The following is a 16,337-nucleotide window of genomic DNA, read 5'->3' on the forward strand; positions in this document are numbered from 1 at the left end:
GTCATTCTGTTGTGAAAGGATCCACAGCCTTTTTACCTCCGCAACGATTTTTGCAGAATCAACGACTCCATGGTGACACATGCGCATCTCCTACAGATTTGAATGCGCATGTCGGTCAGGAATCAACGCTGTTCTACGTCCAGAGCGCTCCACTCCGCAAGTGAACGAGCAGGAACCCTCCGGGAGGCTCATTTGCGCCCGCCGGGTTTCGTGCCGTTGCAGACGTTTGCACGACGACTTTCAAACTCTAACAAAGTGCAGCTGATTGCGTCATCGAAGGAACAAAACCCGGCGAGAGCAAAGACGAGCTTGTATGGTAAAAAAAAAAGAACACTGTGCGTTGTGCAAGAGTGTCAAGTGCGTCATATATGTTTCGAGCGGCAAAAACACAGATACTACAGGTATGCATGCATATAAAAAGTACCTGATGAAAAGTACCTACTGGAGTTCGCACCCAGCCTGTAACGCACCAGTGATAGCTGCAATGAGGATTTGTTCGGTGCGTGTTTGCTTTATGTGCGACGAGGCCTGATGGCGACGTATTTTGTCGTTTCTTTATGTGCGAAAGGGCCAGATAGCGCAGATATCACAGTCGGCTTGTGCGCTAAACCGTAAATCCTCATGACCAGCCCAACCACATCGGCTCGCGAACGGCGGCGCATCGTAACAAACGCCGTATTTTTTTTCTTTTCTTCTTAGTCAGGCGGCAGTCGCGATAAAACATGCTAAATATTACGGTCTAGCGCACACAGTCACCTGTGCTATCTGCGCTACCCAGCCCCTTTGCACATAAAGAAAACAAACGACAAAATACATCGCCATTAGGCCTCGTCGCTCATAAACCATATACGCACCTAACAAATCTTCATTGCGGACTGTTGGGTTACAGGCTTGGTGCTAACTCGAGTAGGTACTTTTCATCATGGGATGGGTACATACCTGTAAAGAAGTGTTTTTCCCACAGTCGAGAGTACGCAGTCGGTTGCTGAGGTCACCCATTCACATCATGACGCTTGGTAGCCCTAATTCAAGCTTCACGTCGTTGGTGGTCCGAAGGGAACCTGAAAAACCGCGTCTTGCACCCTGGCGCGCCTCGAGAGTGGCGACTGTACGCGGCAGATGTGGTTGGCATCGCTTTGCCAAGCCTGCGACGCTCACCTTGCCGCCAGCCCCCGTGCACTGACGGCGACGAGAAACGCCGTCCAATATGTTTCCATCAGTCGCCGCTGGGACTTGCGCATAGACTAACTCGCGCAAAAGGCGGCAATTTGTCGTCTACTAGCCTGATTTCCGCCACGCTTCAGGCGGTTCAGTTGGTGGAATCGGACAGCTACGTGGGAGCAGGACGGTGTCAGTGCGGATGCTGCCGACCAAGGTGACGGTGCGAGAAATACTCCGTGCACGCAAGAGAGAGGATAGGCGGGAGAGAGCGCGATTTGAATGTCCTTGGACCAACACAACTCAGTGACCTAGTGCCAGTGGAGGATTCGACGTTTGAGCCTAATTAAATTTTGCGGCAGAGGAGCGACTGACGCATTGAGGCGGAGGTTGTAGATGAACCTAGGCAATGATTGTGAGGGCGCAGCACTGTGTCTAACAGCTGATAATGAAAATCCTCAAGTATAACACATAACAGTATGCCTTTAGTTGTAACCTTCTACGCCATCGGCCATTTGCAGGTGTGGAACACGGAGGGCCGCGTGGTACACTTCCCTGCCAAGCGGGAGACTGCGCCCACAGCCATGGTGGAGGCGCACGATGCGAGCGCCTGGGCCAGGGTATGGGTTACCTTGGAACCGCTGCACTTCACGCGAGCGGCACTCTCTCGGCGGGCTGTGGCTTTCTTTGACGGAGAGCGGGGTATTCTCTGCCGGCCACTGGCTTACGAGGCCGCCCAGTGGACAGCCCCCGTGGGCCGTGTCCAGGTGAGAGCACCATTCACGCAAAGAGAACCTTGGTTAACCTATGTTGCCAGGTTAGTTGGTTCTACATGCTCAGAAAACGATGCACGTTGAAAACAGAGGCAGGCGTGAAGATAAAGATGAAGCACACTAGGCAGCTTTTGCAAGTACCTTTCTCCATAACTCGTGGCGCATCATCATTCTTCTAGCATGACGAGCAGGTGAGAACAGGTCGCAAGTGTAAGCCAATGTGAATTCTCCTGAATGACGTATGACGATGGCTAAAATGTTGAGCATTGCGGAAGACCTGGTTTAAAGGGCTTTAACATACCTAAGGGGTTAAGGCTATACTGCGATATCGCAGTAGAGGGCTTCGGAAATTTCCACCATCTGGCATTCTTTTAACGTGCACAGACATCGCACAGTACGCAGGCTCTTTGGGCTCTATCGCAGGGGCCGGCATTCGGTGCTGCATCTTTGGGTTGAGCAGTCCAGGGCCACTGACTGAACGTTGCGGTTGAGAAAGGATTTCCACACGTGGGAGAGAACACAGGCTCAGTCTGCTACAAAGTGTATAGCTAATCGTAAACAAGGGGGTTAGTACTCAATAGTATTCTGAAACTTTGGTAATGCGAGGCAGAAAGCGGCGTTTGTACAAGTGAAATTATTTGTGAGCGGAATTTTCCTGAAAAGTTGGAAGCGGTGATTAATCGTTCTCAGCGCTCGTGTTGTTAGGCGGAACGTTTCGTTCGATGTATGGCCGTATTATACTTCTGTGAATAATATATAAGTATGTGATACTACTCGCAAAGTTCTAGTGCCTAGCGCGCGGCGCCTATTAAAAAAACGCGATAGAAATCGGAATCGGGAAACTCCTCCCACCGAGACCAACCGCCATTTTCAAATAATCGTGTGACGTCACAATAAGATAGGCGGTGGAGCGTCGTTTGCAATGCAGACTGCATCATCAAAGGACACGTCTCTGTTAGAGCACAGCTCTTTGACGCCCGTTCCTGTGTTTTGCGTCGCCGTCGGCTTTGTCTCTCAGTAGCCAGCTCCGCATCCGGGGCATCGCGCTCTCTCCTCCCCCCCTCCCCCCTTTTCCTGCGAGGCGGCGATGGTGTTCTCCGGTTGCCGAAGAGCCGGCTCGCTATCAGCGGATCACGGTGCGTGCATTCCAAGGCGAAACGCAGAGCCATGTCGTCTTGACTCGCTAGCGGCGTCAGCGGTATCAGTCAGTCGCTGCTATCTATTTGCCGCGCAAAGTTCATATGGGCCCACGCACTTCCTCCCGCAACCTCCCGATAACTTATTTGCTCTGTATTTCTCCGCTTCATTTCTGCTTTCTTCATGGCAGTCAAGAACTGTTCGTGGAGTGGTTCTTGAAGGATTATATGTGAAAAATTAAAAAGTTGTCTGTAATTGTACATACACATCTTGCTCGAGATCTTTGCCTCGTTCTATCGAAAAGATGAAACAGCTGATGAGCTGCGCTCAAATTTCGCTTTAGGAAGTAACGTATTCGTCGGCAAATTTTTTACTCGACGATTTACACAACGGTGGTCCCTCATGCACAAGTGATTGTGAACATGTTACCGCACAAAAACGATCTTCGGCATATGGTCACAGGCCTTAGCTTATCGATGTCTGTAGCATTACAGTGGCGACCGTCGCCTATCGCCGTAGTGAGATTTTCTGTCCCGCGACGGAACTGATCAGCGGACGGTCCCCCGATCTTTTTTGATCACATCGGAGGCCGAGCGAGAACTTCACGCCTTATGAGCTAAACAGCGCCGCTTGTCGGTAGCTTGAGCGTGCCAGAAAAAGATAAAACGACATTTAATGTTCCCAGCTCATCAGCAATGATCTTCGCCAGAAATGTCGATCGGCGCCGAACTGCCGGATCGTTCAGCGATGAGTAGGCATAGCACCGTTTTTTAAATATATTCAGCGCTACATAAAAGACACTGGAAGAAAACGCGGGATGGGCGCTGACTCTTATTGAAACAGACGCATACCATATTTGTAAACCAATGAATGAACGAGAGCGTATGTGTATAGGAAATTACTAGCCAGATTAATCAGAGCATAAACATTCTATCGTCTATTTAATAATCTATATGTATTCATATCTTGCAGAGAGAGTGTCGCCCCTTTCCTAGGTAAAAATGCTTCTGACAATTCGCATGCTAATCTGTACTTAATTCTGGGCAGAAGTTTGATGTCCTCACGTGCTCAATCACAGTGCTGACCGTTGTCATCTTTGCAAGAGCGGCAATGTTCGGGTAGATACTCGCAAGTGGACGTTCGTGTTACCTGGCACATTCGTTAACAGCGGCCAGTTTTCCTGACATATACTTTGCCCCATTTTAGAGGGATTTGATAAACCCCGCCCGTGGCACACTGCATATACGGCTTGCAGTGTTTCATGCCGCAACCTAACTTCTCAGGGCCGCCACTGCTAAACGTGGGGCAAATCTTGACCAATTCACTTTGCGTCGAGAAGACCAGCGGCACGCCGTATTTGTTTCCAACCCTTTTCAGGTTATGGGACACCCTATGTATCAGTAAGATATCAACCCTAGCCTGGCGCTGCTACGTTGTTGTCTCTGCGCTTTCTTTGGGCTCCCTTTCATCTTCTGCAAGAGTGCCTCGGTCACCGCTGTCAATACGTAGTCAGGAAACCCTGCCTTGCGAAGTCTAACAACCTCGGCCCGAAAGCCCTCTTGCAACATATGACGGCACAACTTCAGGAGGGCTTGTAGCACCAACTGACCGCCACAATGAAAATGTCATGCAAGCGATATCGACGAACTTCGTTGCCATTAAACCATCCGCCACCCGCATTAAGGGCAAGGCAGCGGACCTGTGTAAATCCACGGATCTCCAGAACCTGGCAAGAGCTATCGTCGACTCCAGAGTGAATTTCTTGTCAGTAATCTTTTCTGCTAAAACCCATAAACCTGATTCACCAGTTAGAACAATTGTTAGCGGAAAAGGCACCTGGCAGCAGCAGATTAGTCGGTTCCTGTTGAAGCACCCAAATAAAATAGAAATTTCAGACCCTTTTGCGACAAATAATTCATTGGATGTTAGCATGTAGCAGAATACTTGATACACTTCTTCAGTAGATGTTGAGGATATATTTAATTCAGATCCACACAATCACCTGTTTAATGCTGTTAGCAATTACACTGAGGCAAACGGCGTGATTTGCTTTCAGAATACAGCCGGCTTGAGCGTCGACAATGTTATGCAACTTCTAGGGATTTCATCATCATTGTCATCATCATTATCATTACATTAGCCGGACTATACCCACTGCAGAACGAAGGCATCTCCCTTATTCAACCAATTAACCCTGTTCTGTGCTAGCTGCACCCACTTGACCCCTGCGAACTTCTTGACCTAATCCACCTTACTAACTTATTGCCGCCCCCTGCTTCGCTTTCCTTTCCTTGAAATCCAGTTTGCTACCCTAAGCGACCATCGGTTATCCTCTCTTCACAATACATGTCCTGCCCAGTCCCAGTTCTTCTTGATTTCGACTAGAATTTCAATAACTTGAGTTATTTTAATCCACTCTGCACGCACCTTATCTCTTAACATTACCACTACCATGTTTCGTTCCATAGCCCTCTGGGTTGTCCTCAACTTAAGTAGAACTCTCTTGGTTAGCCTCCACGTTTCAGCCCCATAGGTGAGTACAGGCAAGATGCAACTGTTGTATACTTTCCTCTTGAGCGATACCGGTAAGCTGCTAGTCATAATCTGCGAGTGCTTGCCAAATGCGCTCCATCCCAATCTTATTCTTCTTGTTATTTCCTTTTCATGGTCCGGATCTGCTGTTACTACCTGTCCTAAGTAGACATGTTCGCCTACTACTTCCAGTGCTTCGCTACCTAACGTAGACTGCTGTTCCTTCCCGAGGCTATTGAAGATTACCTTAGTCTTGTGCATATTGATTTTCAAGCCTACCTTTCTACTTTTCCTGTCTAGGTCTTCTTTGCAGTGCATCCCCCGAGTTGCTTAGCAAGACAATGTCATCAGCAAATCGCAGATTACTGAGGTATTCTCCATCTACCCTTATCGCTAACTGCTCCCATTCCAAGTGTCGAAATACTTCCTCTAAGCAAGGTGTGGATAGTACTGGAGAAACCGTGTCTCCTTGCCTAACATCTTTCTTTAGAAGAATATATTACTTTTTTTATGCAGAACTAGGGTTGCTGTGCAGCCACTATATATATCTTCCAGTATTTTCACGTACGCCTTATCCACACCCTGACTTCGCAATGCCTGCATGGCCGCCGAAGTTTCCACTTAGTCAAATGCGTTTTCGTAATCAATGAATGCTATGTATAAGGGCTGGCTATATTCCGAGCATTTTTCTGTGACATGGTATCTCTCATCCATTGTAGAGTACCCTTTCCAAAAACCTGTTTGATCTTTGCTTGATTGCAGTCTAATGCTGTCCTGATTCTATTAGCCATTACCTCAGTAAATACCTTATACGTAACGGACAGCAAGCTGATTTGTCTGTAATTTTTCAAGTCCTTTCTTATGAATAAGGATGTTTGCGTTCTTCATTGGTTCCGGTACATCGCTGACAACAGGCACTGTGTATACAGAGTGGCCAGTTTTCCTAGCACGATATCCCTCCCGGCTTCAACAAGTCTACAGTTACCTGATCCTCTCCAGCTGCTTTGTTAACCTCGTCCTTCGTCACTGGCTACTTTTCTTTACTGCCAATCTCAATATTGTCGTGACTACTTTGGCTACGGTACATACCAGTATAGACCTCCTCAGCTACTCTCTTTTCCATATTCGCGACGACGTTGCCCGCCTTGTCCCTTAGCGCATACGTCTGATTTTTGCCTACGCCCAATTTCCTTTTCACCGTTTTAAGGCTTCCCAGTTCTTTACAGCATGCTTAATTTTCTCCATGTTATACGTTCTCATATTGGCCACTGTGCCTATTGATTAGCTTTTATATCTTTGCCAATTCTATCTGGTCGGCTGGATTGGAAGTTTTCACACTTTGGCGTTACTGAAACAAATTTTTCGTCTCCTTAGACAGCTTACCGGCATTCTCTATAACTATCCTACCGCCTACTTCTACCGCGCACTCAGTAATGATATTGTTACCTGGAAACGCAGCACCAAAGTGATGTGCTCACTGACGAAGACGACGACCGAGGAACACGGGCACGACAAAGCGTTGAGAAAGAGGACGACGCTGACAGAGTGGACACTGCACGGCTACTGAAGTCTCAGCGTCGAGTTCAGCCCATCGCAGTACTGTTACATTAAGTACATCCCCGTAACAATATCTCTGAAATTATTGTTCATTGCTTCTAGGGTAATGTCGCCATCCTCGGTTAGAGCTGAATATCTATTATGTGGCGAGATCGTGAACTCTTCTGCCCTCCCCCTCACCGCTAATTCGTTGATTGGTTTCTTTCTAACTAATCTGTTGCGTTCCTTCAGATTTAGGCTAATTCGGGACCCCCCATCCTGTTGTCACTGCATCGCACTTTCCCGATTACCTCTACATCTTTCATAATGGCGGCGGTTGAACGCATTATGAAGTCGATTTCATAATGTGGGCGACATTATGCCTTCTCGTACCTTTTGGGAAGGCAAGCATTCAAAGACCTTACGCCATGGACGACAGTTTTGCCCTGACCTTGGGATGTTAACGGTCGAAAAGTTAGCTTTTGCTCGCAGTGAGTCGTCCAAAGCTCAGTTCGATGGTAGGCCTAAGTGTATATCAGAGTGTGCTGATGCAATAGAAGTAAGTGTATTGGTGGGCGGAATAACAGGTTGGTCAGAGACAAACCTGTGTGACAATCGTGTGCGCGTTGCACAGTCTGATAAAGAAGGTTGCACTGTTGCACTTAAATTTCCAGTAAAAGGCTGTGAGTCAGTACAAAAGCATTTTAGAGTGAGCAGAATGAATCCGTATTCAGATATGTGGCGCAACAAACACAAACACAAGAGAAGATACACAACACACGCGCACACTACCAAGTGTAATAAGAATCTGCGAGGTCTGCGAGGAAGAGAGTGCCATTATCCCCTTGGCAAAGAAGAGCAAGATGAGAAGAAGAGGAAGATGAGACGTGCCTGAGTGTAGAAGAGGAGGTGTGGTGAAGAGGAAGTGTTTTCAGATTCTTATTACAGTTGGTAGTGTGCGCGTGTGTTGTGTATCTTCTCTTGTGTTTGTGTTTGGTGCGCCACGTATCTGAATACGATGCAGCACCAACTAGCCCCTCAAGCCGTTATTTTGAGAATGAATCCGGTTGAGTGCAGGAAAGCGGCGGTGGAGAAGACTGGGCTGGAGAATCCTGGCTAGAAAAGTAACGAAACCTGAACTTCGGCAAAAACGCCCGGCACACCGTTCCGGGCAATAGTTTCAGAGCACCGAAATTGGCAAGTGGTTGTATCTTCTTACCTGAACAATCATTTGTAATCACTTTCCGTTACTGAACCGTTTCTCATGCTTAACCGTTGTAAAGCACCTTTTGGACCAGAACCGGGCTTCATGCTCTGGTTTTAGCGTAGATGTGGTCGACTTATTTTATTCTCTTCCGCATAATCAACTTCTCCAATGTGACCAGAATTGCATCACACAGGATAATGATGAGTGTTTCGGATGAATGCGGTATCAGGACACATTTGTAACGTCAGAAGATGCAGGTGTATTTATAGGTGCTAAAGTAGCCCCTGTTATTAGCAATATTTATGATAGCTATGCTGACCGAAAAATAGAGAGCGACGTAACTGGAAAGGTTATATTCCGTTACGTGGATTATTTCTTTGTTTTAGTTAGATCCTTGGATGCTGTAAGTGTGCCTCAAATTCTTAATATTTTTGTTCGGAATGGGGCTCTGGACCGTTGAGGTTTCCCAGAAGATTTAAAGTTAGCCTTCAATATGAATCATGTGTGTTGGCAGTACTGTCTAGGAGTCTAAAGCCTCTTTTAAACTACAAGTCCTTTCACTCGAAACTTGTAAGATCAGGTGTAGTAACAGGCTGTTTCGGCATGGCTGTCAAAAAATATTGTGCTCATCAAGTGTTTAATAGCCTTCAAACCATAACTCCTAGATGTAGGGAGGCTGGATATCCAGACGCAGTGCTTGTAGCTAGTATCGATAAGGTTCTGCGTGCTCCTAAACGTTCATAACATACAGAAAATTTAAAAATGAAGAAAGTAAGAAAGTTCCAGTCGTGCCTTATATACATGCATTGTGGCATCGCTTTAAAAAGCAGGGGCAAAATATGGTGTGCAGGTGTTGTTTTCCGCCCCTAATAAGATTGGCAAGGTAGGCACAGCATTTCGAAGAAAGCTGGAGGGCACCAAAAGCAAGAACACATGCCAGGTCAATCATGCCAATAGTTTCATTAGCTGCAGGATGGGCGTCTACGTATATTGTGCAGACATTACCATCAGGCTGATTGAACATGCACAGCCATTAAAAAAAGAAACTAATTTGCAAAAGCGTGTAAACCTTTCCTTGTCGACACAGATATATTATTTTAAGGAAATCGCCGAGGCCACCCATCTGCAGCGTTGACGGTAAAGAAGGGCTGCACAATTAAAGGCGTTCAACATGATCGTCAGATGGGGCAAAAGCATTACTTCGCTATGTCCGCAGCAGCTGTAATTGAGAAACGGTAGAGGTTATGTCAGTCGATACAGGCCGAGAAAATAATTAGGGCAATAAGTTAATTGGATACATATTTACAGGCAAAAAATGTAAAACTTGTCCGCAGCAGTTGTAATTGAGAAGTGGTAGAGTTACTGAGTGGTGTCGATCGATAGAGGGTGACGTAATGTTGCGTCCGAAAAAGTAATTCGGCAAATAGTTAATTAGGTCAAGGATCAAGGATGTGACATCACCCAGCCTGACGTCGAGCCAAAATAGGGCATAAAAAGAATTGGTTCGCAATTGTCAAGTACCAAAGACTAAAGTAGTTAATTAAGGCAGTCAATTAGGGTGACGTTTAGGATGTTACGCCACGCAACCGAAAGTAGAGCCGAAAAAGGGCATAGGAATGGATTGGAGCGCAATTTCTAAGTACCGAAACTAAAATGAGTAAACGAATGAAATATTGTGACGTAGGGAATGTGACGTCACGCAGCCGGAAGTAGAGCCTAAAAAGGGCATAGAAAGGGATAGGCGCGCGATATAAAAGTGCCAAAGACTAAAATGGGTAAACAAGGAGTGGTGAAGCAAAGTGGGTTAACATTGAATTTACACACGACATAGTTTCTGCATTAAATAACCGCGATCAAATTGACTCAATATTTCTAGATTATTCCAAAGCATTTAACATGCTTTGCCATTATGAGCTTCTTCGTAAACTACGTACCACATTTAACGAAAATCAGCTACTCGACTGGATAACCGACTACTTACACTTAGGATCCCAGTTCGTCAGATTCACGCATAATCATCGTCAGTCACTGTAACTTCAGGTGTGCCCCAGGATCGGTGCAATTGGGCCTCTATTATTTGCAATTCTTATTAATGATGTAGCAAATGTTATTATTGACGCCTATATGCCGATGACTGCGTGCTTTATCGCAACGTTGCTAACGTTCATGATCAGCAGGAACTAAACAATGTGTTTTCATTGTTGTGTGAATAGATTAACGCATGGTAATGAAATTTAATTTCACTAAAACAGTTGCGATGACCTTCAGTAACAAAAAGGCTCCGCTGCATTTCACTTACAGTAAGAACGGTAATTGCTTGACCCACGTCAGCGAGTTCAGATACCTGTGTGTTACTTTTTCATATAACTTAAAATGGAATGCTCACATCAATAACATTACTGGGAAAGCACTTCGCAAACTTGGCATCTCAAACGAACCTTAAAAAATACCACGAAGGAATGTAAATTAACTGCTTACAAATCACTAATTCGGCCGATCCTGGAGTACGCCTCAACTGTTTGGTCCGCTCATCAAGTTTGCGACATTGACCGTTTAGAATCAGTTTAAAAAGAAGCAATTCAATTCATCTTCGCCCGGTACGATCGCTACTTTTCACCTTCTTCAGATATGCACACCTTATCATCGCAAACGTTTTGAACATAGGCGCATACTTGAACGCATCATCATGCTACACAATATTATTAATCTGTCATTAGGGTGCCCTTCTCATTTGTGCCCTCAAGCTCACGTGCAACCTCAAGGAACCACCCATTAAACTTTGTTCCTTTAAAACCCTGTACTGTACTGTACTAATGGGCGATTTCAATGCTAAGTTAGGGAAAAAAACAAGCAGGAGACAAGGCAGTAGGTGACTATGGCATTGGTTCTAGGAATAGCAGGGGGGAGTTACTAGTTGAGTTTGCAGAGCGCAATAACTTACGAATCATGAATACCTTCTTCAGCAAACGGAAGAACAGGAAATGGACATGGAAAAGTCCTAACGGAGAGACTAAAAATGAAATCTACTTCATAATGTGTTCAACCCCCTCCATTATGCAAGATGTAGAGGTAATCGGGAAAGTGCGATGCAGTGACCACAGGATGGTGAGGTCCCGAATTAGCCTAAATCTGAAGAAGGAACTCAACAGATTAGTGAGAAAGAAACCCATCAACGAATTAGCGGTGAGGGGGAGGGCAGAAGAGTTCAGGATCTCGCTACAGAATAGGTATTCAGCTCTAACTGATGATGGCGACATTAACCTAGAGGCAAGGAACAATAATTTCAGAGATATCATTACTGAATGTGCGGTAGAAGTAGGCGGTAGGATAGTTAGAGAGGATACCGGCAAGCTGTCTAAGGAGACGAAAGATTTGATTAAGAAACGCCAGAGTATGAAAGCTTCCAATCCAACAGACCAGATCGAATTAGCCGAGATATCAAAGCTAATCAATAAGCGCAAGGTGGCCGATATAAGGAAGTATAACATGGAGAAAATTGAGCATGCTGTAAAGAACGGGGGAAGCCTTAAAGCGGTAAAGAAGAAATTGGGCATAGGCAAAAATCAGATGTATGCGATAAGGGACAAGGCGGGCAACGTCATCACTAATATGGAAAAGATAGTCAAAGTAGCCGAGGAGTTCTATACAGATCTCTACAGTAGCCAAAGTAGTCAGGACCGTAATGAGATTGGCGGTAGGGAAAAACAGTCAGACGTTCCACCAGTGACGAAGGACGAGGTCAAGAAAGCACTAGAAACTATGAAAAGGGGGAAATCAGCTGGAGAGGATCAGATAACTACAGATTTGCTAAAGGACGGGGGGGGGGGGGGGGGGGGGATATCGTGCTAGAAAAACTGGCCACCCTGTATACGCAGTGCCTGGTGTCATCGGTGATACCCGAACCATGGAAGATGCAAACATTATCCTCATTCACAAGAAAGGGGACTCTAAGGACCTTAAAAATTACAGACCAATCAGCTTACTGTCTGTTCCGTATAAGGTATTTACTGAGGTAATCGCTAAGTATATCAGGACAACCTTAGACTGCAATCAAGCAAAGGATCAAGTAGGGTTTCGGAAACGGTACTCTACTATCGATCGTATTCATACCATCAATCAGGTGATAGAAAAATGCTCGGAATATAACCAGCCCTTATACATAGCATTCATTGATTACGAAAAAGCATTTGACTCAGTTGAAACCTCGGCGGTGATGCAGGCATTGCGAAATCAGGGGGTAGACGAGCCGTACGTGAAAGTGCTGGAAGATATATATAGTGGCTGCACAGCAACCATAGTTCTGCATAAAGAAAGTAACAAAATTTCCATAAAGAAAGGTGTTAGGCAAGGAGACACAATCTCCCCAGTACTATTCACAGCTTGTTTAGAGGAAGTATTCAGAGACTTGGAATGGGAGCAGTTAGGGATAAGGGTAGATGGAGAATACCTCAGTAATCTGCGATTTGCTCATGACATTGCCTTGCTAAGCAACTCGGGAGATGAACTGCAAATAATGATTGATGACCTAGACAGGAAAAGTAGAAAGGTAGGCTTGAAAATCAATATGCAGAAGACTAAGGTAATGTTCAACAGCCTCGGGAAGGAACAGCAGTTTACATTAGGTAGCGAAATACTGGAAGTAGTAGGCGAATATGTCTACTTAGGACAGGTAGTAACCGCAGATCCGAACCACGAAAAGGAAATAACACGAAGAATACGATTGGGATGGAGCGCATTTGGCAAGCACTCGCAGATTATGACTAGCAGCTTACCGGTATCGCTCAAGAGGAAAGTATACAACAGTTGCATCTTGCCTGTACTCACCTATGGGGCTGAAACGTGGAGGCTAACCAAGAGAGTTCTACTTAAGGTGAGGACAACCCAGAGGGCTATGGAACGAAAAACGGTAGGGGTAACATTAAGAGATAGAAAGCGTGCAGAGTGGGTCAGAGAAATAACTCAAGTTACCGACATTCTAGTAGAAATTAAGAAGAAGAAATGGACATGGGCAGGACATGTAGTGCGAAGAGAGGATAACCGATGGTCGCTGAGGGTAACAAACCGGATTCCAAGGGAAGGAAAGCGTAGCAGGGGGCGGCAGAAAGTTAGGTGGGCGGATGAGATTAAGAAGTTCGCAGGGGTCAAGTGGATGCAGCTAGCACAGAACCGGGTTAAGTGGAGAAATATGGGAGAGGCCTTCGCTCTGCAGTGGGTATAATCAGGTCGATGATGATGATAGATAGGTTCAAATTTTCTTTTTTGTTTTCACTAACTATTGAAATTTGGAATCGATTGAACGGCTCACTTCGGTCATTGAAGAGTTCGTTGTTCAGTTGCTAGCAATTTGACCTGTTGATCTGCTTTGATTATACTTCTATGTTATCTATTTTTATGTTACTGATGTTATTTGCTTTTACTGTTGTATTTACTCACTGCTGCTGTGTCTCCCCTCCTAGACAGCAGTATTTGTAAATAAATAAAATAAATAAAAATAAGCAACTAGAAGCAACCAACCAACCAATCAAGCATCCATGCTTTCGCTTTACTCCAATGCAGATTCTGCACTGCGCTTTTTACATGTCTTTATATATATTTCACATCAAATTTTACTACGCGCATGTGCGTCCGTGTAAGAGAAGGTTTAATATATATATATATATATATATTGTAAGTGAAGGTTTAATCTACACGCCCAGGACCCAGGATTGCGTCGAGGTCGGCGAGTAAGCGCACGATGATTTGGGCGATCACAATTCCACAGACTGCTTCCTCTTCGTCAGCGTCCAGCAAAAAGGGCTCATATTTTTTTATAACGTTGTTTTTTGCCTCAGGGCATAATGGAATATCTAAAAAATAAAGGGGGTATTAAATGAAAGAAAAAAGGTTAGCTGTTCGAATAAAGTTCGAGAGAGAGCGATGATACGGCCCTTGAGTCCATTCAATGTATGAAGATGGGTTGTTTGGCGAAAGGCCCACTGCCGTCAGGTGCCGAATGTTTGTCGGCTTCAGTGCCGGGCAACTGGTGACTTGCAGACAGGACATCCTGGACGTTGATATAAATGTCGATATTGCGGCCATGTTCGTGTCAGCGCAGGTGTGAGGGCAACCCCGACCCGGATCCTCCGTAGCGCAACCTCCTCAGCGCGGGTAAGACAGCTGGGGAGGGTTATCGCACACGGTGGGACAAGAAAGAGCACGTGTGCGCCGCCGGAGGTGCTCCTTTCTTGTGAGAAGCAGAGTGGCATCATCCATAGTGAGGAAGCGTGTCAATGATGAAGGTAGAGTCGCCTGGCGGGTTGCAGAATCTGCAGAGGTTTGAGTACTGAGTAGCTCACGTAGGACCCACTCAATTCGGATAGTTTGCGAGATGCGAGCCGCCAGACGAGTGTATATTCTGGCAGATTTCCGGGCTGCGACTGACGCGTCGGAGCAGACGTATTGCTGTAGGGCGTCGGTGCGGATGGCAATTTTAGCTGTAGGTAGTAAGGTCGGGACTGAGAGAGAGCGAAAGGCCTCTTGGACAACAACCAGCTCAGCACAGAAAGAAGAAGGACGTTCAGCAAATTGATATCTGGATGTGCTGTTAAGCGCCGTCTTACAAGGACAATGAATTGCAGTTCTCGTTTCACATCCGTCAATGCTGGCATCTACATATGCAATTATTGAGCCTTGGGGCAGCTTGGTGTCTTGCTCTGCTATCCTTTCACGAAGGGATGATGCCGCATAAGATGTCGTTGGTCTATGAGGGTCAGTAGGTTTGTTTTCGCTCAGGTGAACAAAATTCCTTTGAGGAAGAACTGGCGATGTCGGTGGCAATCAGGTGTGCGATGTAGCATAGGCACGGAGTGCTCGCGGTGAGTGCAAAAGGGTCGTCTTAAGACTACGAGCATCACGGCGTTGCTGTACTAATTCATCTAATGTGTCTAGCTGAGCGTTCTCTTGTAGTGCCACGACTGGTGTGATGCGGGGGAGACAGGTAATGGTTCTCATAGCCTCTCTATTTACTGCTTCTAGACGATGCCATTGAGCTCTTGTCAAGGGCTGAAACTGTGCTTGAAAATGAGGCGTGGCTGCAGAACCGCTGTCACCAAATGCCGTGCGACGTGGGATCGAGCGCCAAAAAGGGCTCATATTCTTCTTCACAATGCCCCCCTGAGAAAAAGGAGACATCCTGGCGATTTAAAAGGACGAAGATACAATAGGACCATAGAATGGCTTAAGGCGCTGTACATGTACAGTCTCACGACCACGGCGTCGCAAATCGGAACATGCAACATACTTCACTGGTGGAGTGCGCTCGACGACACGGTAGGGCCCATGATACTTGCAAATTAGTTTTGTTGAGAGGCCGGGGCAGCCGGATGGAACCCATAGCCACACGAGTGGGCCGGGCTCGAAGTGGGGTGCATTCTTCGGATCGGTGTCATGGCGATATTTTTGACGCCACTGAGAGTCGGTGGTGAAAGTGCGGGCAATCTGGCGGCATTCTTCGGCACACTGTGCAGCCTCGGTCACTGTAGTACATTCTGATGCGTCAGTGTTGTAGGGGAGGACAGTATCAAGGAGATCAGATGGATGCCGACCATAAAGCATAAAGAACGGAGAGAAATCCGTGCTAGGTTGCGTACCAGTATTTTACGCGTAGGTGATGTAAGGAGTTCGTGTGGTTTGATACGACGTACTTCTCAAGCATGTCACCGAGGGTGCGATTAAATCGTTTAGTAAGGCCGTTTGTTTGCGGGTGGTAGGCGGTGCATGTCCGGTGAATGATTTTGCACTGAGCGAGCAGGGCTTGAACGACGTCGGGTAAGAAAGCACGGCCTTTGTCGCTGAGCAGTTCACGAGGAGCACCGTGGCGGAGAATGAAGTTCTTCAATAAGAAACCGGCCACATCTCGGGCTGTTGCAGCTGGGAGCGCCATGGTTTCGGCAAATCGCGTCAGTTGGTCGACGGCGACAATGACCCAGCGATTGCCATCAGGTGTGTACGGAAGA

General features: G+C 46.3%; 1 protein-coding gene across 1 annotated transcript in view; it reads left to right on the forward strand.

The window, feature by feature from the left end:
• Positions 1-16,337, forward strand: part of LOC146210257 (WD repeat and HMG-box DNA-binding protein 1-like) — a 184,493-nt gene that overhangs the window by 15,495 nt on the left and 152,661 nt on the right. The window contains exon 2 of the mRNA XM_084582131.1: positions 1,680-1,925. Coding sequence (XP_084438257.1) covers positions 1,680-1,925 — 246 coding nt within the window. The remainder of the gene's footprint in view (positions 1-1,679; positions 1,926-16,337) is intronic.

The sequence above is a fragment of the Amblyomma maculatum genome, chromosome 1 (assembly GCF_055883805.1).
Source record: "Amblyomma maculatum isolate TAMU_Amacu chromosome 1, ASM5588380v1, whole genome shotgun sequence".
Taxonomy (NCBI): Eukaryota; Metazoa; Arthropoda; class Arachnida; order Ixodida; family Ixodidae; genus Amblyomma; species Amblyomma maculatum.